We start from the raw sequence: 24,744 nt of genomic DNA, 5'->3' as shown, positions 1-24,744 counted from the left end.
CAAAAAAGGAGGGAAATCAAGATTTTTTTCAGGCCATTATCATGGCTTTTACAGGTTTTCACTCTTCTTCCAGTATATCCACAATGCCTACACAGTACAGTAGGTACCATGGCTTGCATCCTAGGGAATCTATAAATCACTGGGTTCTTTTTTCATTTGCTCTACTCCTTTGCTTCTCATTCTTTCACATCTAGGATGGCACAGCACATAGCAGGAGCTGAGTTAATGCTTGCTAACACCTGCCTCAATAAATCTGAATTAGAAGCACCAATTTAATGACAGTTTCTCTTTGTTCTTTTAGTTCTCTCCTCAGAATACATCTGAGGGACTTAATAGAGAAAAAGTAAATGATGAAACTAAATTTGAAGCTAAGAATGGAAAATAACTGAAAGAATTGAAACTGGCCAAGATAGGAAAAATCCTGAACTGGTACAGAATGATAGTTTTGAAAGTCAAGTTACACCTGACTTGAGACTGAAGAAGTTAATATAGAAGGAAGGAAAAGCAGAATTAATGGATACATCCAGTGCTTCTCATGGATTTTATTTGGCTGATGCACCTAATTTCAGTTGTTTTTCAGAATAAGGACTTTCTCTTTGAGGAAAATGAAAGAACTCTGAATTTCACAATGCAACTCTTCTAAGCAAATTGGAAAACTGCACTGAAAATCCTGAATTTTGACATGTAGCTCCCTCAAGAGAAAAACTACTAGATGCTTTAAAAAAAAAAAAAAATGCTGCTTGGTTTTTTTTTTTTTTTTTTTTAAATTATTTTTTATTATTATACTTTTAAGTTCTAGGGTACATGTGCATAACGTGCAGGTTTGTTACATATGTATACTTGTGCCATGTTGCTGTGCTGCACCCATCAATTCGTCAGCACCCATCAACTCGTCATTTACATCAGGTATAACTCCCAATGCAATCTCTCCCCCCTCCCCCCTCCCCATGATAGGCCCCGGTGTGTGATGTTCCCCTTCCCGAGTCCAAGTGATCTCATTGTTCAGTTCCCACCTATGAGTGAGAACATGCGGTGTTTGGTTTTCTGTTCTTGTGGTAGTTTGCTAAGAATGATGGTTTCCAGCTGCATCCATGTCCCTACAAAGGACACAAACTCATCCTTTTTTATGGCTGCATAGTATTCCATGGTGTATATGTGCCACATTTTCTTAATCCAGTCTGTCACTGATGGCCATTTGGGTTGATTCCAAGTCTTTGCTATTGTGAATAGTGCCGCAATAAACATACGTGTGCATGTGTCTTTATAGCAGCATGATTTATAATCCTTTGTGTATATACCCAGTAATGGGATGGCTGGGTCATATGGTACATCTAGTTCTAGATCCTTGAGGAATCGCCATACTGTTTTCCATAATGGTTGAACTAGTTTACAATCCCACCAACAGTGTAAAAGTGTTCCTATTTGTCCACATCCTCTCCAGCACCTGTTGTTTCCTGACTTTTTAATGATTGCCATTCTAACTGGTGTGAGATGGTATCTCATTGTGGTTTTGATTTGCATTTCTCTGATGGCCAGTGATGATGAGCATCTTTTCATGTGTCTGTTGGCTATATGAATGTCTTCTTTTGAGAAATGTCTGTTCATATCCTTTGCCCACTTTTTGATGGGGTTGTTTGTTTTTTTCTTGTAAATTTGTTTGAGTTCTTTGTAGGTTCTGGATATTAGCCCTTTGTCAGATGAGTAGATTGCAAAAATTTTCTCCCATTCTGTAGGTTGCCTGTTCACTCTGATGGTAGTTTCTTTTGCAGTGCAGAAGCTCTTTAGTTTAATGAGATCCCATTTGTCAATTTTGGCTTTTGCTGCCGTTGCTTTTGGTGTTTTAGACATGAAGTCTTTGCCCATGCCTATGTCCTCAATTGTACTACCTAGGTTTTCCTCTGGGGTTTTTATGGTATTAGGTCTAACATTTAAGTCTCTAATCCATCTTGAATTAATTTTTGTATAAAGAGTAAGGAAAGGATCCAGTTTCAGCTTTCTACTTATGGCTAGCCAATTTTCCCAGCACCATTTATTAAATAGGGAATCCTTTCCCCATTTCTTTTTTCTCTCAGGTTTGTCAAAGATCAGATGGCTGTAGATGTGTGGTATTATTTCTGAGGACTCTGTTCTGTTCCATTGGTCTATATCTCTGTTTTGGTACCAGTACCATGCTGTTTTGGTTACTGTAGCCTTGTAGTATAGTTTGAAGTCAGGTAGCGTGATGCCTCCAGCTTTGTTCTTTTGACTTAGGATTGTCTTGGAGATGCGGGCTCTTTTTTGGTTCCATATGAACTTTAAAGCAGTTTTTTCCAATTCTGTGAAGAAACTCATTGGTAGCTTGATGGGGATGGCATTGAATCTATAAATAACCTTGGGCAGTATGGCCATTTTCACGATATTGATTCTTCCTATCCATGAGCATGGTATGTTCTTCCATTTGTTTGTGTCCTCTTTTATTTCACTGAGCAGTGGTTTGTAGTTCTCCTTGAAGAGGTCCTTTACATCCCTTGTAAGTTGGATTCCTAGGTATTTGATTCTCTTTGAAGCAATTGTGAATGGAAGTTCATTCATGATTTGGCTCTCTGTTTGTCTGTTACTGGTGTATAAGAATGCTTGTGATTTTTGCACCTTAATTTTGTATCCTGAGACTTTGCTGAAGTTGCTTATCAGCTTAAGGAGATTTTGGGCTGAGACAATGGGATTTTCTAAATATACAATCATGTCATCTGCAAAGAGGGACAATTTGACTTCTTCTTTTCCTAACTGAATACCCTTGATTTCTTTCTCTTGCCTGATTGCCCTAGCCAGAACTTCCAACACTATGTTGAATAGGAGTGGTGAGAGAGGGCATCCCTGTCTTGTGCCAGTTTTCAAAGGGAATTTTTCCAGTTTTTGCCCATTCAGTATGATATTGGCTGTGGGTTTGTCATAAATAGCTCTTATTATTTTGAGGTACGTTCCATCAATACCGAATTTATTGAGCGTTTTTAGCATGAAGGGCTGTTGAATTTTGTCAAAAGCCTTTTCTGCATCTATTGAGATAATCATGTGGTTCTTGTCTTTGGTTCTGTTTATATGCTGGATTATGTGTATTGATTTGCATATGTTGAACCAGCCTTGCATCCCAGGGATGAAGCCCACTTGATCATGGTGGATAAGCTTTTTGATGTGCTGCTGAATCCGGTTTGCCAGTATTTTATTGAGGATTTTTGCATCGATGTTCATCAGGGATATTGGTCTAAAATTCTCTTTTTTTGTTGTGTCTCTGCCAGGCTTTGGTATCAGGATGATGTTGGCCTCATAAAATGAGTTAGGGAGGATTCCCTCTTTTTCTGTTGATTGGAATAGTTTCAGAAGGAATGGTACCAGCTCCTCCTTGTACCTCTGGTAGAATTCAGCTGTGAATCCATCTGGTCCTGGACTTTTTTTGGTTGGTAAGCTATTAATTATTGCCTCAATTTCAGAGCCTGCTATTGGTCTATTCAGGGATTCAACTTCTTCCTGGTTTAGTCTTGGAAGAGTGTACATGTCCAGGAAATTACCCATTTCTTCTAGATTTTCTAGTTTATTTGCGTAGAGGTGTTTATAGTATTCTCTGATGGTAGTTTGTATTTCTGTGGGGTCGGTGGTGATATCCCCTTTATCATTTTTTATTGCGTCTATTTGATTCTTCTCTCTTTTCTTCTTTATTAGTCTTGCTAGCGGTCTGTCAATTTTGTTGATCTTTTCAAAAAACCAACTCCTGGATTCATTGATTTTTTTGGAGAGTTTTTTGTGTCTCCATCTCCTTCAGTTCTGCTCTGATCTTAGTTATTTCTTGCCTTCTGCTAGCTTTTGAATGTGTTTGCTCTTGCTTCTCTAGTTCTCTTAATTGTGATGTTAGAGTGTCAATTTTAGATCTTTCCTGCTTTCTCTTGTGGGCATTTAGTGCTATAAATTTCCCTCTACACACTGCTTTAAATGTGTCCCAGAGATTCTGGTATGTTGTATCTTTGTTCTCATTGGTTTCAAAGAACATCTTTATTTCTGCCTTCATTTCGTTATGTACCCAGTAGTCATTCAGGAGCAGGTTGTTCAGTTTCCATGTAGTTGAGCGGTTTTGATTGAGTTTCTTAGTCCTGAGTTCTAGTTTGATTGCACTGTGGTCTGAGAGACAGTTTGTTACAATTTCTGTTCTTGTACATTTGCTGAGGAGTGCTTTACTTCCAATTATGTGGTCAATTTTGGAATAAGTGCGATGTGGTGCTGAGAAGAATGTATATTCTGTTGATTTGGGGTGGAGAGTTCTATAGATGTCTATTAGGTCTGCTTGCTGCAGAGCTGAGTTCAATTCCTGGATATCCTTGTTAACTTTCTGTCTCGTTGATCTGTCTAATGTTGACAGTGGAGTGTTGAAGTCTCCCATTATTATTGTATGGGAGTCTAAGTCTCTTTGTAAGTCTCTAAGGACTTGCTTTATGAATCTGGGTGCTCCTGTATTGGGTGCATATATATTTAGGATAGTTAGCTCTTCCTGTTGAATTGATCCTTTTACCATTATGTAATGGCCTTCTTTGTCTCTTTTGATCTTTGATGGTTTAAAGTCTGTTTTATCAGAGACTAGTATTGCAACCCCTGCTTTTTTTTGTTCTCCATTTGCTTGGTAAATCTTCCTCCATCCCTTTATTTTGAGCCTATGTATGTCTCTGCGTGTGAGATGGGTCTCCTGAATACAGCAGACTGATGGGTCTTGACTCTTTATCCAGTTTGCCAGTCTGTGTCTTTTCATTGGAGCATTTAGTCCATTTACATTTAAGGTTAATATTGTTATGTGTGAACTTGATCCTGCCATTATGATATTAACTGGTTATTTTGCTCGTTAGTTGATGCAGTTTCTTCCTAGCCTAAATGGTCTTTACATTTTGGCTTGTTTTTGCAATGGCTGGTACCGGTTGTTCCTTTCCATGTTTAGTGCTTCCTTCAGGGTCTCTTGTAAGGCAGGCCTAGTGGTGACAAAATCTCTAAGCATTTGCTTATCTGTAAAGGATTTTATTTCTCCTTCACTTATGAAACTTAGTTTGGCTGGACATGAAATTCTGGGTTTAAAATTCTTTTCTTTAAGAATGTTGAATATTGGCCCCCACTGTCTTCTGACTTGTAGAGTTTCTGCCGAGAGATCTGCTGTTAGTCTGATGGGCTTCCCTTTGTGGGTAACCCGACCTTTCTCTCTGGCTGCCCTTAAGATTTTTTCCTTCATTTCAACTTTGGTGAATCTGGCAATTATGTGTCTTGGAGTTGCTCTTCTCGAGGAGTATCTTTGTGGCGTTCTCTGTATTTCCTGGATTTGAATGTTGGCCTGCCCTACTAGGTTAGGGGAGTTCTCCTGGATGATATCCTGAAGAGTGTTTTCCAACTTGGTTCCATTTTCCCCCTCACTTTCAGGCACCCCAATCAGACGTAGATTTGGTCTTTTTACATAATCCCATACTTCTTGCAGGCTTTGTTCATTTCTTTTTCTTCTTTTTTCTTTTGGTTTCTCTTCTCGCTTCATTTCATTCATTTGATCCTCAATCGCTGATACTCTTTCTTCCAGTTGATCGAGTCAGTTACTGAAGCTTGTGCATTTGTCACGTATTTCTCGTGTCATGGTTTTCATCTCTTTCATTTCGTTTATGACCTTCTCTGCAATAATTACTCTAGCCATCAATTCTTCCACTTTTTTTCAAGATTTTTAGTTTCTTTGCGCTGGGTACATAATTCCTCCTTTAGCTCTGAGAAGTTTGATGGACTGAAGCCTTCTTCTCTCATCTTGTCAAAGTCATTCTCCGTCAAGCTTTGATCCGTTGCTGGCGATGAGCTGCGCTCCTTTGCCGGGGGAGATGCGCTCTTATTTTTTGAATTTCCAGCTTTTCTGCCCTGCTTTTTCCCCATCTTTGTGGTTTTATCTGCCTGTGGTCTTTGATGATGATGGTGATGTACTGATGGGGTTTTGGTGTTGGTGTCCTTCCTGTTTGATAGTTTTCCTTCTAACAGTCAGGACCCTCAGCTGTAGGTCTGTTGGAGATTGCTTGAGGTCCACTCCAGACCCTGTTTGCCTGGGTGTCAGCAGCAGAGGCTGCAGAAGATAGAATATTGCTGAACAGCGAGTGTACCTGTCTGATTCTTGCTTTGGAGGCTTCCTCTCAGGGGTATACTCCACCCTGTGAGGTGTGGGGTGTCAGACTGACCCTAGTGGGGGATGTCTCCCAGTTAGGCTACTCAGGGGTCAGGTACCCACTTGAGCAGGCAGTCTGTCCCTTCTCAGATCTCAACCTCCGTGTTGGGAGATCCACTGCTCTCTTCAAAGCTGTCAGACAGAGTCGTTTGCGTCTGCAGAGGTTTCTGCTGCTTTTGGCTTTTGTTGTTGTTTACTGTGCCCTGTCCCCAGAGGTGGAGTCTACAGAGACAGGCAGGTTTCCTTCTGCTGCTTGGTTTTTAGTGATGAAAAAGAAGGTTAATTCAAGGAAGACCAAGATTTCAGATTTCTCAGGTTGTGCTACAATAGTCTTTGACCACAATGCAGATTTGATTAAATCTTGTAAGGCTGCCATAAAACTGGCGACAGTCACTGGATATCTGGATGTAGTGGCCCATTGACATCTGGATGGCTCAAAGGATCATTATAAGATAAAGGATTTGGGCCAGGCATGGCTCACGTCTGTAATCCCAGCACTTTGGGAGGACGAGGCGGGCAGATCAAGACCATCCTGGCTAACACGGTGAAACCTCGTCTCTACTAAAACTACAAAAAATTAGCTGGGTGTGGCAGCGTGCATCTGTAGTCCCAGCTACTCCAGAAGCTGAGGCAGGAGAATGACATGAACCCAGGAGGTGGAGCTTGCAGTGTGCCGAGATTGCGCCACTGCACTCCAGCCTGGGTGAGAGAGCAAGACTCCGTCTCAAAAAAAAAAAAAAAAAAAAAAGGATTTGGTCCAATTTAATCTAGTCAGAGGCAGATCTATTTGAGAAAAAAATAGTATTCTGTAAAATATGAATGGCACCAGTGATGATACTTTTACTCACCAACTTGAAAGAGCCACAATAACTTTGAAATTTTGTAATTTCATAATGAACTTGAGAAATATATTCTTCAGGCAGCTTAAAAAAATGAAAGATTGTTAGTTTTCAGGAATACATAAATTAGTAAAGGAACATCAAGATGATGTTAAAAACTAAGGGACTGTACACAAACCATAATGCTATGTTAGGGCAACAAAGTGGAATTTGAACCATGCATTGAAAATACAGAAAAGGGCTCTCAATAGCAATGCAAATCTACTTTTCAGCACAAGTAGGATGTTTATGAGAATTCCATTTTGTCTAGGATGAAGAAAGTGGTAGAATTATTTCTCCCAAAATCTGCTCAGCAAATAGTTTATCTCCAAAGATTATGAAGGCTTCTTCAGTGACTCAGAAGATGTGGAAAATAATGCCTTGAAAAAAAAGGATTTTTCAGGATTTAACAGTTGTATAACACTTAAAAAAACCATTCATGGGGATTTGGTTGCCTTCAAAGTGGGAAAAAGAGGTGATTTCGTCTAGGGAGAAGAAAAAGGAGGAGGAGAGGAAAGGGAATCAGAATAATAATGAGAAGAGCAATGGCATGTCTACTAGTCTACTTGATCCTGCAATGGATACAAGTGTCCTTGAGAAAGCACCTTCAGCATATCAAAGATGTTTTGAAAACAACTTCCCCAGATAATTGATATTTAATCCATACAAGTCTCCAAGATTGTTGAAACAGTTTGTTTTAGCTTAGCCCCTCAATTACTATCTTAATGTAGGAGAGCTGCTAGTAGGTCCTTTGGGGATGCTACATTATACAACTTTTGGGGGCACGATTTACATCTAACTCTATGTAAACAGAGCCACTCGGAGACATTCAAGATGGCAGCCCTGCCACAGCATTCCCACACAATTCCCTATAGGTGAACAGGGAGTACCATCAACTCTTTAAGATATAGAAGTCAGTTTGAAAAGGCTCTGCTATTCCAGTTATCCCAGGAAAGGGATGCAAGTTACAAGGCAATAAGCCCCTCAGATTCCTTCTTATAGCAAAGTAACTTAATTTGCCTCTACTTTGTACTCCTGTGGTACTTAGTAGGCTTTGGCATCATATGTGAGAAGCTAGAGGATCCAGCCTGGGTGGGAGTCCCTTAAGTCTTTGTTTCTTCAGGTCTTTGGATCCAATTTGAAGGAAAAGGAATTCCTTTATGATACCATCTCTCAAACTGAGATTCTCCTGTTAAGCAGTCAGGGCCTCAGACAGATGACTTCTGATTGAAAATACATAATAAAGGAAAACTTTTAAAGAAAATAATTCATCCAAAATTCCACTGTCCTCATAATTTTTAGCTTTTGAATAATGTTATCAACTCTCCATTTCTTGTTTGCATACTTAGATAACATTTTACTTAATTGAAACTTACTGTATATACACATTATATATCAAAATTTTAACATATTTGTCTTATTTTTAATAGCACAAAAATGTCAATGAATGACACTGATGTAATCTTGAAAAAGCATTTAAATAGAATTTCTGGTTTCTCTCATAAAATCTATATGGATTTATGCTGTTTGAAACAGTACTCACTAGCCATACATGGCTAATGAGCACTTGAAATATGGCTAGTATGAAATGAGGTGTGCTGTTAATATGTAAAGTATACCTGGATTTGAAAAAAGTATAAAATATCTCAATTTTTATGTTCATTATATGTTGAAATAATATTTGAATATATTGAGTTAAATATTTAAACATTATTAAAATTATTAAAGTTTACCTTTTTTATTCCTTTTAATGTGACTACTAAAAATTTTAAGTTACATACATGGCTTACATTATTTTTCTGTCAGACTGTGTTGATATAGATTATCACAAACAGCTATGGGGTCTTAAAATTTGAAAAGAAACTAAAATTTTAACAGTAAGGGAATAGTTAAATCACTTTTAGTATGTTTACTAAATAGAATATTGTGCAGCCTTTAATATGTGGCCCCCCAAAATGTATATAATGTTATATTAAGTAAAGAAAGCACAACCAGACACCATGGCTCACACCTGTAATCACAGTGCTTTGGGAGGACAAGGTAAGAGGATCTATTGAATCCAGGAGGTTGAGGCTGCAGTGAGCCATGATCATACCACTGCACTTCAGCCTGGGCAACAGAGGTAAACCCCATTTCTTTATAAAAAGAAAAAAAAAAAGCATGATAACAAAGTTACACAATTTTTTTTTTAAAACTAGGAGAATTTTTCCAAAAAGATAACTGGAGATAGGTTCAGAAGACTGAATTCCAAGTGATGTTTTCCTCTTTTCCTTTTCTTTATTTTCAAATTTAAAATAAAGTCATGAAACTTTTTTTATTTTAAAAAAAGTTACTAGGTGATACTGATTCATAGACTCAGTCAAGGTAAATGAAGGAGTGGTGGTGTATTAGTGTTCTCATTGTGGCATTGTGGAGAAAGGAACAGCCAACTATGTCTTCCATTCCACTGCTCAGTGGGAATCGGAAATTAAACTCCAAAAGAGGGGACAGTTGATAATATATATATTGTGTTTATAAAGAATGAAAGAACCTAAGTCAAAGGTCCTTTAAAAAGAGTTAAAGCTTTGAAAATGACTTGCCATGTTTAAATGCTTCCCCTTGCTAAGTACTATCTTTTTCTTTTTTACTAGATTGATGATGTTGCTATCTAAAGTTGAGAAATTGTCAGAAGAAATCATGGCGATAATGCAAAATTTAAGTAGTATACGGGTTTGTATTTTTTCATACTTCTACCCTGTTTGAAAAGGATAAAAGGAAGGAGTGTCCCAGATTGGAGAATCCAATCCAGGAAAGAGTTTGCACAGAGTATGTTTAATTTACTTTTCATGGGAATTTTTTAATAGGAGAACACTATTTAACCATAATATTTTAGTCATATCTGGCTTTTCATATTTAAATATAAATTTGTAGATTATGTTTCGTCTTTTTAGTTAATTATAAATTGTTTTTATTCAGGCATTTTAGGGCTTGAAATAGTTGGCCTGCCAGAAAAAGTTAAATATCCTAACATAGAATTTAAGTTTTTCAAATGAAGGAAATAATATACTGTATTTTCACTAGACATGTCAGTAATGTCATATGTATAGAGAACTTAACTCATTCAAGATGGTTTTCTTGTAGGCTTTGGAGGGCAGTAGAGAGCTTGAAAATCTCATTGGAATCTCCTGTGCATCACGTTTCTTAAAAAAAGAAATGCAGAAAACCAAAGAACTAAGTAAGAATTTATGAGTTTTCAATGACAATAATTTTAAAGATAAACCTATTAATTTGTTTCAAATTTAAATTTGATAGATTTCTTTATATATACCATTACTGGACATGTGATAAAAATACTATTACCTTTAAATAAGAAGCCACATGTCTTTTATCAGGATGTGTTATTTTGGGGATTCTTCTTGAATGTGAATGAAAAGAATGTACCTTGGAAACTGGTAGCAGGCATTTCAAATGTAATGCCCATTTTTATAATATATAATAAGGTATTATATTTTATACTTGGTACTTATAAATATGTATTATTTTGGATTTTTTTTTTTCTCATGAAGTTGTTTGTTCCAAGTAATGAGAAATTCTCCATATTCTATGTTAATTCTTGACATGGGATTTTTACTTCTTTTAGTGACAAAAGTAATTAAACAAAAACTGTTTGAAAGGAGTTCAGGACTTCCTCACAAACGTAAGTAGTTGTGTTTTAGTTTATTACATAAAAAGATGCTTTCATCCCATTTTGCCAATTAAAACTAATCATCATGAGTCCTTTTTAGTGATTTTCTTTTTTCCTCAGAGATCCCTGTTCTGAAGTGTGTTCTTTTAAAAGATCATGAATCTCATTTGAAAAGCTTTATATTGCATTTAGCAGATGATACCTGATGAGATCAACTTCTCTGATTGAACTTTTTAAATGTCTTTTGAAATGCAATCTTCAACATAAGATTTAAATTTTGTCTTTTTATTAAAATTTATTTTTGAGAATACAGACGAATATGAGCAACAATGCATTAATATACTGCAGTTTTTAGTGTTGCACTAGAACCATTAAAAGTTACTTTCTAACCAGTATTCTGGAAACTTTCAGATCATTAATGTGCTTTGTTCTACTATGAACTCTTATGCCTCTGATCATTTCACAGTATGGAAAACTAAATAAACAGTGTTTAAGTTTCCATAGGAAGTACACATTCATACCTTCACACCTCAATAAGCAAAGTAATCATGCACTGTAAAATACTAAAACCTTTAGACTAATGTAAGAGTGATTAATAGTACCTACATGAATGCCTTTTAGCAATTTCTGCAGGTGGAATTAGACCTTAAAATGGGCAGCCGTGTTTTTAGCCTACCACTTTTAAATACTGATGACTGCCATTTATTGAGTACCTATAATTACTATATTCTCAATACTAGGATCAGCAGATCTTTACAGCATTGTGGAAAGATAGCTACACTGTATTATCGTCATTATAGACAAGGAACGAAGATACAAAAAATATTAAGTAACTTGCCCAAGACTTCTACTTAGGTAACAGAGCAAGGATTCCAAGCAAAGACCAGTCTGGCCTCAAAAACTCTGGTCTTTTCATTATTCTTTGTTGTCCCTTCCTAAAACAAATGAAATCATCCAATCATCCCAGCTTTCAGACTCAAACATGGCACATAATTGAAACTGCTTCAGCCAATCTGGTATGTTAGCCTGGGTTTAGAACCTTTAATAAGCCAGTGATGGGTTGGCAATGGGAAGTGCTGGGATTGCCAGGCAGTCAGATCTAAAGGCCAGCTGGGTCATGGCAGGGCTGCAGCCATGGCAAGACTCCTCCAAAGTTCATGTGGGAAGGGAGCTGAATAGACTTCCTGAGCTTTTCAGCTGAACAACTAACATCTACTGTGATGCCAAGAATTTAAGAACATGAAAGGTAGCTCTTTCTTGGAAATGGCTTGGGATCTCTTCTTTAAAAAAAAAAAAAAAAGAAAAAGAGAAAAGAAAAATTTAGAGACAAGATTGTACCCTGTCACCCAGGCTGAAGTGATGATTAGTGAAGTGGGATTACAGGCATGAGCCAACACGCCTGGCCTCTTGTGTCTTACTTTAGTTGTGTAACTTGATTAGAATGTGTAACTGGGTTTCAGTGGTTTCAATCTCTCCTAACTTGACAAGTTTTAAAGGATCACAGTAGGAAAGCAAAATGTTTATTATTTCCCAATTGGAAGAAATCTTGCTTCTACATACTCTATACCAATAGCGTGATTTCTTTAAAAATCTGTAACTTCCTAGAACTAATTAGAATTAGGCTTAACATAGTTGACTTTTGCAAACAGCTTTGAGAAATAAGGAAGCGGAAAACTCTGGAATAAATAAGTGAACTGTCAATGCTAATAATGTAAAAAATTTGTTTAAATTTATATTTTATTAAAATATTTTTCCTTCCAGGGGATACTTTTTTCATTTCCTTATGGCCATCTAAAATACATGAATTCATTGTGTGTTTATGCATGATCAGCCTTAAAACTCTTTTCTATTATTTTAGGCATTAAGGCTGACTTGCCCATTACCAGATTTTCCCAAAGGACTGAGTTCCTGCATAGAGGAGACTGTATGACTAAACCATGTTTGTAAATTTCTAATAATCATTGATTTAAATGAAAACTCAGTTTAAAAATATATAATACATAGTATCTATATAAGTATGTTATATATTAATGTGTATTCTATATAGTCATCGTCCAATTCTGTTTCTTGGCAGGAGCTACATTAGCTCTTTATATTTCCCAAGGTTTTAAAAACTTCATTAGGTTTTCAACTAATTTTGGGAAATTCATATTGCCTAAAAAATAGATTAAAGCTTATTTTTGTTGTAATTTGAGTTTGAGCTATATCCTGAGTGCTTTTCCTACCTCTTTCTCTGGTTCCTAACATACATATTAGTTTTCAGGGTTTTTTGTTTGGTTTTTTATTTTTGGTTAATGATTATGTACACACACAAACGTTCACACACATGTAAATTTTTTTAGTAAGCTAACAGCTTTTACCCTTTTCTGCTCATACATTCATTTTAAGAGGATTTTGCTAATTCTTTTGACATCTCAAACTAGTTTGCTTTATATGTTCCTTATTCTGCCTTATTCTGGCCTTGAAATTTCCACTTTCTTTGATTTATTTATTTGTTTGTTTATTTATTTATTTTTACTATGCTATTACACAGAATTGTTTAAATTTTAAAATGTTTTGGGAGTTTCTCATAATATTAGAAAATAAGTAAAATAAAAATCATCCCTATAATATGTATAGGATTTATTAATTATGAAAATGAGAATAAGCCAATTACTTGTTTCACTATCAAAAGAATGTCCTTCAGATTCTTCTGGGTTTTTGGTGGGGTTTTTTTGTTTTTTGTTTGTTTGTTTTTTGGTCTTTCAGATTCTTACAAAATTTTCCTGGAATAGTTAAAGCAGACAATACCATGAGAATTTCAATATTTATGCTATCATTGCCTCTTCTAATTGGTCTTTTAGTTCTACTAATATTTAGTTTTTCATTTCAGTTAACTTCAGTTACAGTCTTTATTACAGGAAGAGTATAATTGTAAAAATAACACTCTAGTATTTTAAATAGACATCTGACACAGATTCTTAAGGCTTTATATAACTTATTCAAGAGAAATTTAAAACATACACAATCAAATTAAAAGACACACTGAGATTTGCATAGTGTTGTAAGAACTGGACCTGGTAAATCAGGGGATGCCTTGATGAGAGTATATGAATAAAAGAGGATCTCCTCTGCTAAACACAGATTTCTTAAACAAAGGAAGGCTTCTTTCTTTCTTCAGTTACTTAGGAAATAAGCCTAATTTTGCTTTCTTCAATAACACTGGCTTTATGACTATTAGGAAAATAATGAAATGAAAGGTTCTTTTTGTGTTAGATTTGGATGTGAATTTTCATAATTATTTTAAATTTGTTATGCTGAAGATTTAAAACATATGACCATTCAGTGGGCTGATACAGATGGAATGTCACATTATCATCACATGGTGAGGCATGAAATTTATTTATTTTACATAATCAACCTCTCCTTAAAACAACTTGTTACAGATATTCCTTAGTCAATAGATGGCATTCTATAGTACTTAATATTTTTAGTTTTTTCTGAAGATACTAAAAAATACCATCATTGTTGGTCTTTGACTAGTACTTCCAATAAACAAAATGTTTTTGAAAAGAATGTAAGCAAATTGTAGAGCAGTTGCCAGGATATGAAATCTAGACACTTAGCTTCAGTCCAAAACATATTTTATCTGTTTTGAGAATAATTGTGTAGGTTGCAGTATGCATATTTTAAATGAAATGGAACCATCTGAACTTTACATTGTTCAATGTTTCAGCTGTTTGTAATAGAAAATATTTCAGAATTTCCAACTTTGGTCTGTTTTAAAAAGCATAATCTACAATGTTCCTGTTTTCTTTAGTTAATTTTCTGTATTCTTACATAGTAAAATTCATCTTGGTTATAGGATTTTAAGGTTATCAAATTCTTAGACAACAGGACAAATTTAAAAGTCTTTCTGTTGTAACACTATAAAATAGTTTGATACTGCCTCTTCATTCTAACCACCCACTGAAGTATTTTTTAAACATAAAAATATGTTGTTCTTTCCCCCACTCAGGCTTGAAAAAGTATTCATCATATCAGCTGAATAATTTCACTCCCAGAAGACTACTACCCTTTTAGTTTTCTATTTTATCTTAACATTAAACAATGTATTTTTTTCAAACAGATACTTCAATTTTAAAAGCACTGAGGTTTGAAGTTTAGACATGACGACTTTTAGGAGAAACAACAGAAATTCCCCCTATGCTTTAACATTCTGGATTTATCTGGAGATAAAAAATGGAGCCATTAATTTTGATAGCACAAATATACATTAATGTACAACTATAGTCCTCAGCTCTTTATAATGATTCAGCTATCATGTATGCCATATGTGAGTCATAACCTTTCCTATTAATAATGTTAATGCTCTTGTTTTACACGATTTGTCTTTGTTTTGGGGTATGCATTTCACCTGCTAAAAATGCATACTTGAGATTTGTCTAGGATTTAAGTAAAAATAAACAGGTTTATTACTTTTCATAGCCTTTTAAATAACTTCTTTCATGATTTAAATTTTTTATACTTTAACAGAAGTATGATAATTTTTCTTTCAAATAAAATCAGTAGAAAAAATTTTAAACTATAGATTTGGACTCACTTAATAGCAATTAGGTGTTTAAAAGGTGTAAATAACTTGCTATCAGACATTACAAATATCCAGGTGCTCTGTATGTGCTGATGACAACAAAATTGAAAAGAAAGACTATAATAATTCTGACTGGTTTTCTCTGCAGAAGATATTGATTATTTGTGTGTGGTGAGAGATTTGGAAAATTCAATTAAAGGAGTTGTGCAAAGGTTTCATAAATTTTCCTTCTACAGCGTGTACACAGACATTGTTGCGTATTAAATCAATGCAGCACTTCACAATATATTTTCTTTGAAACATAAAAATAAATAACATTTAAACAGTTCTGCTTACTACAGAAACAAATTTTATTTTCTGTGAAGCATTTAGTCATGTGCTATCACTGACTCATACACATTTGCCAGCTGTAACAAATTTTATAGACATTTTCCCCAGAGACATATCTCACATACTATGAATTTTTAAATGAGCAAATGGTGAAGAAGGGATGTCAGCAATATAAAAATTGATCAGTTAAAAGATAAAAGCATAAGTAAAGAGATTTGTATGGTAGTCTTAATAGGTTTTATTAAATAAAAATACTATAAAAAGACAGTAATGAATAGACTGAAGACTGTTCTTGAGGTGGAGAAAAATTATTCTGGCACATTTAGTAGAAATTGGTTTTGTGTCACCTGACAGGTGAACTTTTTTTTCCCATTTTCACCTCTCAGAGTAGTCCAAAACGCTCCACAAAAAAAGAGTTAGATAAATTATCTAAGTGGTTTACATATTTGAAACACAATAAAGCAAATGTTTATAGTATTATATAACTAGTTATATAGTTAAAAGCAGGACTTAGTAATTATTATATATTAGGTGATTTTTCCTCCAGCTCAGACCTCAGATGCAAGGAGCGTAGTTATTTTTATTCATACTATTCACAGCAAGTGCTTCAGCCCTCTGGAACCTCTCTTTCAGGACCCCAGAACACTTTGCTACCTTTCCCTCTACCTAGATTGCTTTTTTCTCTGTCTAGCAAACTCCTACTCGTCCTTTAAGGTCAGCCTCAGATGTCACAACCTCTGTGAAGCTCTCCCCAGCTCTCCTAGGTAAAGCTAAATTGCTTCATCTTCTAGGCTCCCACAACACTTGTCTGAATATTTTAAATGTATCATGTTGTAGTGCATTGCAATTGTCTGGTTACAGGACTCTTTCTGGGCTCCTCTTTGGTAAACAAACAAAAAGTCTTATCTATGTACTGTAGTCCCAGAGCCTAGCACAGCGCCTGGATAGAGCCTGGATAGAAGTTCCACATGCAGTGCAGCCAATGTGTGATGAATGAAAAGAACTTTTTTAAAAGAATTATCTTAAGTATTTTCAAATACTTATAAATTGATATTTTCTTATCTCATTAATGTTTATTGCATGCCTACCATGCTCCAGGCATTATTCTAGCATTGGGGACACACTGACAAACAAGGCAGACATAGTCCTGCCCTCAGGAGTATAGAATCTAGCACAAATAACAAGTCATTTTAGTAACCATAAAGAGTATACTAACAATGGTAATAAGCATGTATTGTAATAAATGTCCTGGAAGTTTTCATAATAAATTTGAAAAGGTATATTCTGAAATAGAATCAGGCTAACTGTCGGATGTTGCAGTGAGAATTTATAGCCTCAGAGCTGCTATTTTTAGTGTAAAACAAGACTTTAGGTTGTTTTAATTTCATTTTGCTTCAACATTTATTCTGCATCATATACTGTGGCAAGTTGCTTTGAATTGTTTTCTGAAAGAAAAAAAAAACTTTCTTCTTTCATTTAGAATCATGTCATCCTGACAGCTATGAATTCCTTAAAGCCATTTTAAACTGAGGTACTGTTTCACCTTTCTAATTTACTTTAACCTTGTGAAATTTCACTGTGTTTTGTTCAAGTGGAAACATTTTATTTACATTATCAGATTTGGTATTGTCTTCCTATAAGAAAATAGGGATATGAGCATTGGAGCTTTAGTTGAAATTATATTAACCTAGTCTTATAAACAACAGGAGGGCAGTCTAACATCAGTTAGAGGCTGACTGGGAAAGAACTGTTGAGCTGACAAGGCTAACTTTAAAAGTCAGAGAGGACACATTTTTAACGGAGTTAAGGGTCCTTAGTCATATTTCATATAAATAGCTAAATAGATGCTAACAAGTAGATTACAGTTTCTGTAGGACACATCTGACTGAACAAGATATAACTAGTCTGTTAAATTAGAAAATGTACTAAATTAAGTAAATAATTATATATTAATTAGTTACACCTTGCCTTCAGAGCAATTCCTATTGATGCAGCAATACAAGTAAAAATTATACATTTATAAATAGCTTATTGTAACAAATAAGCTAAAAGCAATATAAGTCATGATATATTAGTGTTTAGCGTACCTGTAACTGAAGGTTTATATTAAGAACTGACATGGGCTGGGCATGGTGGCTCACACCTGTAATCCCAGCACTTTGGAAGGCCGAGGCGGGTGGATTTCCCGAGGTCAGGAGTTCAAGACCAGCCTGGCCAACATGGTGAAACCCCCGTCTCTACTAAAAATACAAGAAATTAGCCGGGCGTGGTGACTTGTGCCTGAATCCCAGCTACTCGGGAGGCTGAGGCAGGAGAATCGCTTGAACCCAGGAGGCGGAGGTTGCAGTGAGCTGAGATCACGCCACTGCACTCCAGCCTGCGCAACTGAGTGAAACTCTGTCTCAGGGAAAAAACAACAAAAACTGGTATTAGGGGCTAGGCATGGTGATTCATGCCTGTAATCCCAGCACTGTGAGAGGTCAAGGTGAGAGGATTGCTTAAGCCCAGGATAGAAAAATTAGCTGGGTATGGTGGCGCATGTCTGTAGTCCCAGCTACTCAGGAGGCTGAGTTGGGAAGATCACGTGAGCCCACGTGGTAGAGGCTGTAGTGAGCCATGATTGCTGCACTCCAGCCTGGGTGACAGAGCGAGACCCTGTCTCAAAAAAAAAAAAAGAATTGTTAGCTTACCAGATGTGTTGCCTGCTCTCTCTTAGGGAAAAAAATCAAAGCACAATTAAAGAATTATGTTCTATCTCCAATATACTTTTCTTTGGAAATGGTATCTCAAGTGGTTAATATTAGCTTCCTGACAAGCTAGTCTTAATATTTGCAACGCATCTTATATAGAAAATAGTCAGTTTTTTATGAAAACGTTTATTCTATTGTATGCAGTAAACAATAGCTTATATTCTGTTTGCAGTGAGTAATAGCTTATAGCTAGTATTTATTGAGTACTTTCTGGTTTTTTTGTTTGTTCTTTTGAAATGGAGTCTTGCTGTCACTCAGGCTGGAGTGCAGTGGCACGATCTCGGCTCACTGCAACCTCCACCTCCTGGATTCAAGTGATTCTCCTGCCCCAGCCTTCCGAGTAGCTGGGATTACAGGTGAGCACCACCATGCCCAGCTAATTGTTTGTATTTTTATTAGAGATGGGGTTTCACCATGTTGGCCAGGCTGGTCTTGAACTCCTAACCCTAAGTGATCCGCCTGCCTCAGCCTCCCAAAGTGCTGCAATTACAGGCGTGAGCCACCGTGCCCAGCCTTATTGAGTACTTTCTATGTGCCAGCAGTGTTATAAACACTTTATACATATTCCATTTAATCTTCACAACAACTTATGAGGTAGATACAGTTACTACTTTTATTTTATAGGTGAGGCAATTGAGGCACAAAAAGGTTAAGTACCTTGTCCCAGAATCACCTAAAACAGGGCCAGGATACTAAACCGACTAGTCTGGTGCCGGAGCCTATGCTCTTGCCACTACCCAGTAGTAATCTGTGAATGTCAGGTTTCACTACTGGCCAAGGATTTTATATCCTGTTAAGTAAGGATCATATATAAATATTATCCTTATTTGTCCTATATGTAATGGGATATATATGTATTTCATATATATCCATCCACATACACCTATATTCATTCATTATAAGGTTAACATTTTATAAAATTTCTGACCCATGAAATCCAACAGAGAACATATTAGATGGTGATCATAGATACATCTTCACAGTTACACATTTAGTAAATGAACGTGCAACATTTAGTGTTTGATAGTCTGTAATAAACTTATAGGGAATTCAGAGTACCGAGAATAGCTTTGTGTTAATGGATTTTAGTAAAGATAACCACATTTTGGGGTGTTCTTTTGAGTCTTTGAGTAATACTTTTAAGAAACTGGGAAGAATTAAGGTTGAGCTACCAGTCAACTTCCCTTTCATTGAGAAGCAAGAGAGAAATGACAGTGAAATTAAGTGACTTCACCTTTGAGGCATTTCCCTCAGTTCTGCCTTTCACCACGTTTTCTTCTCACTTTGAGCATTTCCTTCATTATCTCCTTCATTCCCTGAGTTTTCACCTTAGTGTATATGGTTTCCAAATTATTATAGTCTCCTAGGCTATAAACCCACAATCTCAGCTGCCATACAGTGTCCCCCAAGTATACTGATTTCATCATTTCTCCTTCAAAGTTGTTTTTTCTTCTACCTTTTTAGGGATTATATCATTCCATTGGTCAAATTCTCTCTCTCTGTTCCCACATCCAAATGCTGCCAGATTATATTACTTCTGAGAATGGTTAATTCTACTTTCCACACCCACTAGTGTGGAACTCTTCCAGATTATCATTGTCCCTATTGTAACCTACCTGTCTGCCCTTTGGTCCCTTTCCCCTACAGCCTATCCTGCTACTGAAAAAAATGTATGCTTTAGAAGATATCACTCCACCATATGTACGATAAAATCCAAATTTAAACTGACATTCAGGAGTCTCCCTGATCTGCCCACAGCTTACCTTTCCAGTTTCTTCATTGTGCCTTACTCATTCCAGATTACTTGCCATTTCCCAGACACCTTCCCCAGAAAGTGCCTTTCTCATGTCCTTACCTTTAGTCTTGTCTGCTCAGCCTAGCGTGCCTTTTCCTCATTATTGTCAAAATTTTACCCGTCTTTCAAAACCTGCTTAGAATTCATCTTCTGCATAAGCTTCCCCAAATCCCTCTCCCCCATATTCTCCTCATTGCTCTTTTGTATATTTGTCATAGCTGCCTGACTGGTATGCATAAAGGAGAATGTGAATGAAACTCCTGATTTTGTCCTTATGCCCTAGAAACTTGACACCTAGTACTCCTGATATCACTGTGACCAACTTCCCTACTGCACCACAGCTCCAGCTCCAGCCCTCTGTTACACTTCAGTGATTATTCCTCTTGACCTGTAATGGTTCAGTGGGGAGGACTGTCCCATACAAATTCACTCCCAGAGCCTTTAAGAAGTGAAACGATGCTAGAATAAGAGAGAAAGTAAGGGTGACAGCAACCCAGAGGCCACAGCCAGAGTGCTAAGACCATCAAAAGATGGGAAGAGAAAAACATTTTGGCTAATGTTAACGGGATATTGGGATACTTTAGTAACAATGTGTATGAATTACTTGGGTAACACGAAGATGAGGCTTAGTATGAACAAAGCGCTGTGTATTATGACAGTTTGAAACCTAATAAGGACACAATAACAATATAAGGCAAGTTATGATAAATGATACAAGTTCAGACTCTTCTAAGTTCTGACCAATAACAAGTACAAACAAGGATTGTGCATCCAGTGAGGATCCAAGTATCAACTTGATAACCCTCGACATGGCAGGCTCTCTGGTAGAAGCTTGGGGTAACTAAGGTAGATTGCCTTAAAGCAGAAATGCAACCTCTTCTTTCTCACACTAAGTCTAAATCTTGAATTCTGTGCACTTTACTGAACCTAAAAGCTGGATCTTTTAAACAGACCCCCAAGTCCATGTGACTCTAATGCTGTGAAGACCACAAGCCTGCCTTTTACATGCTTGATTGCAGGTCAGCACAATAGAATGGGTTGGTTTCCCTACTACATGAAATTAGGAAGTATGATAATAAAAAAGGTCCACTGGGATTGAGAATAGATAGGGAAACTACAAGGAGGGAAGAATTTGTGCAATGTTACGAATAAAATGTAGACCAGTGAATGTTCTAGACTTGGACCAATCAAATTTGTCACACTTCCATGGAGTACAGAGGAAGAGTTGACAGAAGTTTCTTCCCCTTCAGACTGAGAAGTATAAACATTATTCTCTACTGTAAGTACCAAATGAAGAATAAGCAGTGTTACAGGAATTCACAGCAGACATAGATCACCTCAGGATGGCATTTTCAGTTTGTTTGTTTTTGTTTTTTCAAGACAGGGTCTCATTCTGTCACCCTGGCTGGAGTGCAGCGGTGCAGTCATAGCTCGCTGCATCCTTGACTTCCTGGGCTCAGGCAATCCTTCTGCCTTGGCCTAGGATTTCAGGCATGAGCCAGCACCCCCAGCCTTATTAGGTCATTTTTAAAGATCTTTCCCCACATGCCCTATGGTAATGTATGCCATCAGTTGCCAATGGCTGCTTCCTTCAAAGGCTTTCTCTCACAGAAGGGTTCTAAGGCTGAAGAGACATGAGCCTCTGCCACCACTAGGAGTCCCCAGAGAGACATATTCTGAATAGGAATCTGTCACAGTAAATACTGTCTTTTGGGCAGGGGGCAGCTGTTGGAGGAAACACCTGCTGAAAGGCCCATAAAGCTTATAGACAAAGGCATGTAAATAAGTTTTCTGTAGGCCCTGTTGGAGTTTTAAAATTCTCTGAGATGTATCTCCTGTAAGTATGGTCACATAAGGTGAACAATACTGAGTGCTATGTCTGAGTAGTCATATTGACAGTTACTAGTGAAGATAGTCAAAAAGCAAATGAGGCCGGCACGGTGGCTCATGCCTGTAATCCCAGCACTTTGGGAGGCCGAGGTGGGCAGATCACGAGGTCAGGAGTTCAAGACCAGCCTGGCCAACATAGTGAAACCCCGTCTCTACTAAAAATACAAAAATTAGCCGGGTGTATTGGCACACACCTGTAGTCCCAGCTACTCAGGAGCCTGAAGTGGGAGAATCACTTGAACCCGGGAGGCAGAGTTTGCAGTGAGCCGAGACCACGCCACTGCACTCCAGCCTGGGTGAGAGTGAGATTCCGTCTCACAAAATAAAAAATAAAGCAAAAGCAAATGAGAGGTTGCCAGCAGCATCTAACTAAACTAGGTACCAAATTAGATTGTTAATGGGTATTAAAATCACTTCTTAAGTCATGTATGAGGTGCATGTTAACTAATTCTTGATAATATAATTATCTTTTATATCCCACAGGCATTAAGAAGAAATGCACTCACCATGAGCACCAACTTTTGCATCTGCCTGATCATATTTAAAGGAACAGAGAAATATTTGTAATTAATCTGCCCAGTAAATACCAGCTCGTAGCAGTCAGCAGGTGCATGTCTAGATAAAATTTCTTGCAGCTAATTTAAACTTTCTACACACACCAGTAGATAATCTCAATGTAAATAATACATTTCTTCTTGACTCTTTAATGTGAGCCAGCATGGAGAGGAAGATCTTGACTTATATTCTGTACCACATACACTTCTGTGGACTTTTAGCATTCATGGGTAGACTTAATAAAGCATGTATAAAAGTGGCACCTTTGGTAGAATTATATATTTTCCTGAAATTCAGATTAAATGTAATGGTAAGTGGAATTAAGTACCAGTGTTCCCATTTAAAGCCCTAGCTGCTTATTAACTTATAGATTCTTTAAAAAAAATTTTTTTAAGATTTATCTAGTCTATTGTGTAGCCACTACCTCAGGAGTGAGTTTTTCTTTTCCTATGCTTTTAGAGGAAAAAAACAATTTCAACATTTTAAAATTTTATACCATTTATAAAATATTAGAATGTATTTTTTCAGTATAAATGTTTATGAAGTTTTTTGAACTAAACTATACAGAGTACTGAATTTAAAGAAAAGACCATTATTAAGGGGCAATATGTGATCCATTCCAAATTATTTTGAAATATTAAATTTCAGTTATTCTGTGGTGTTTTCTGTCATCATCATGTTTTTGTTGTCACTCCCAAAATAAAGGGGAGGAGGGGGTCACAGAGTATGTTATCTTGATAGTGAAACTTATGCTTTTCTTGACCATTTCTGTAGGGAAAAACTGCTACTCCTTTGAGGTACTTGCCCTAAGTTTTAACAAAATTAGTAGAAAATATTACCATGCCATTTGAATATATCATGAAAAATTAAAACTACATGAAAATCTGAAACAAAATGTTAACAAATTAAGGTTGAAAATTTTCCACTGCATGCAATGGCACAAGCCTTTAATCCCAGCTACTACTCAGGAGGCTGAAACAAGAGGATCGCTTGAGCCCAGGAGTTTATGACCAGACTGGGCAATATAGCAAGACACCTATCTCAGAAAAAAAGAAAATAACTCACTTTCCACTTAGAGAAATTTTAGATTCACCTTTTTATAATGAAAGGTTTTTAAAAACTTAATATAAATTATATAAATTACCTTCATTTATATAATTGAAGAATTTATAAGAAAAAAATTATTTTCTTCATACTGTTTAAGAAATTTATTCTGATACAGTGCTTATAATAGGATGTTACCAAAAGTACACTAAAAAAGGATTATTCTAGCATTGAAAACTAACCTTAGGTTGTAAGCCAAAACATTTTATAAAGTAATCTATGTTAGCTAATACAGGGTTAAGAAGTAGATTGGTTTCATATATAATCCAAGTTATATAGGTATGTGCTTAATGCTATTAAACCAGTTACTGTATGTTTGACCCCTTGATATACTAAGCTTTTGCCTTTTAGAACAGCTGGGTCTGCTGAGAATCATTTCCCAGTTCTTTTCATTGTAGATCAGATGACTCTCACTTTATCACCCTTGGAGGCCACATGAAGGACAAAGCAGAAAGATCCACACACAAAACTAATGTTTATATGAGGGGAGGGGGAAGTTGTGGGGGATATACTTGGCCCTGATCTTCCAATGAACATAACAGAAGAGAGACCAATTGAGACTTGGAAACCACTGTGTTACTTTAACCATTATTTAGTTATATCCTATCCGTCTCTTTCTTTCTGTTGAACAGAGAGGCTCCTTTGGCTGCCTTGACTTTTGTAAATGTTTCACTCAATTTGTTGTGGTTTATCATTTGGACAGAATGCTACATCGGGGATTTTTCACTCCTCCCTAAGTCCTCAAGGGAAAATGACTTCTGTATGCCTCATATATGATACATGCACATACACCCTATTCTCTTCATTTTAAGAAGCAGGCCTAAGTTTATTGGCAGCTGAGAACACTGCATTTCTCAGAAGTGCCTCCTCTATCTAAAATGTACTGGAACGTGACTTTGAAGGGCTTATTTTTTGACAGGTATATTAGTGAAGCACGTGAGAAATCTATCTTTAATATTTTTGCATAACCTAAATATATTTATATGAAAACATCCCTATAGCCTTGAGTCTAGCT

At 36.4% G+C, this 24,744-nt stretch overlaps 1 protein-coding gene across 7 annotated transcripts in view; it reads left to right on the top strand.

Annotated features, from left to right (window-relative positions):
* ITGB3BP (integrin subunit beta 3 binding protein) overlaps positions 1–22,887 on the top strand; it is an 86,913-nt gene extending 64,026 nt beyond the window's left edge. For 3 of the 7 annotated variants that reach the window (XM_025356110.1, XM_025356143.1, XM_025356133.1), the window contains 5 exons: positions 9,702–9,780; positions 10,192–10,285; positions 10,691–10,747; positions 17,116–17,166; positions 22,554–22,887. In XM_025356110.1, the coding sequence (XP_025211895.1) occupies positions 9,702–9,780; positions 10,192–10,285; positions 10,691–10,747; positions 17,116–17,165 (280 nt within the window). In that variant the 3' untranslated portion in view covers position 17,166; positions 22,554–22,887. Of the gene's footprint in view, positions 1–9,701; positions 9,781–10,191; positions 10,286–10,690; positions 10,748–12,593; positions 12,922–14,843; positions 15,200–16,349; positions 16,400–17,115; positions 17,167–22,553 lie in introns of those variants that run through there. The other 4 variants (XR_003115597.1, XM_025356100.1, XM_025356119.1 and 1 more) reach the window with 4 other exon arrangements.
* The last annotated feature ends 1,857 nt before the right edge of the window (positions 22,888–24,744 follow it).

Source organism: Theropithecus gelada, chromosome 1 (assembly GCF_003255815.1).
Source record: "Theropithecus gelada isolate Dixy chromosome 1, Tgel_1.0, whole genome shotgun sequence".
NCBI lineage: Eukaryota > Metazoa > Chordata > Mammalia > Primates > Cercopithecidae > Theropithecus > Theropithecus gelada.
Note: the sequence above shows the minus strand (reverse complement) of the source record. Positions and strands in the feature narration are given on the sequence as shown.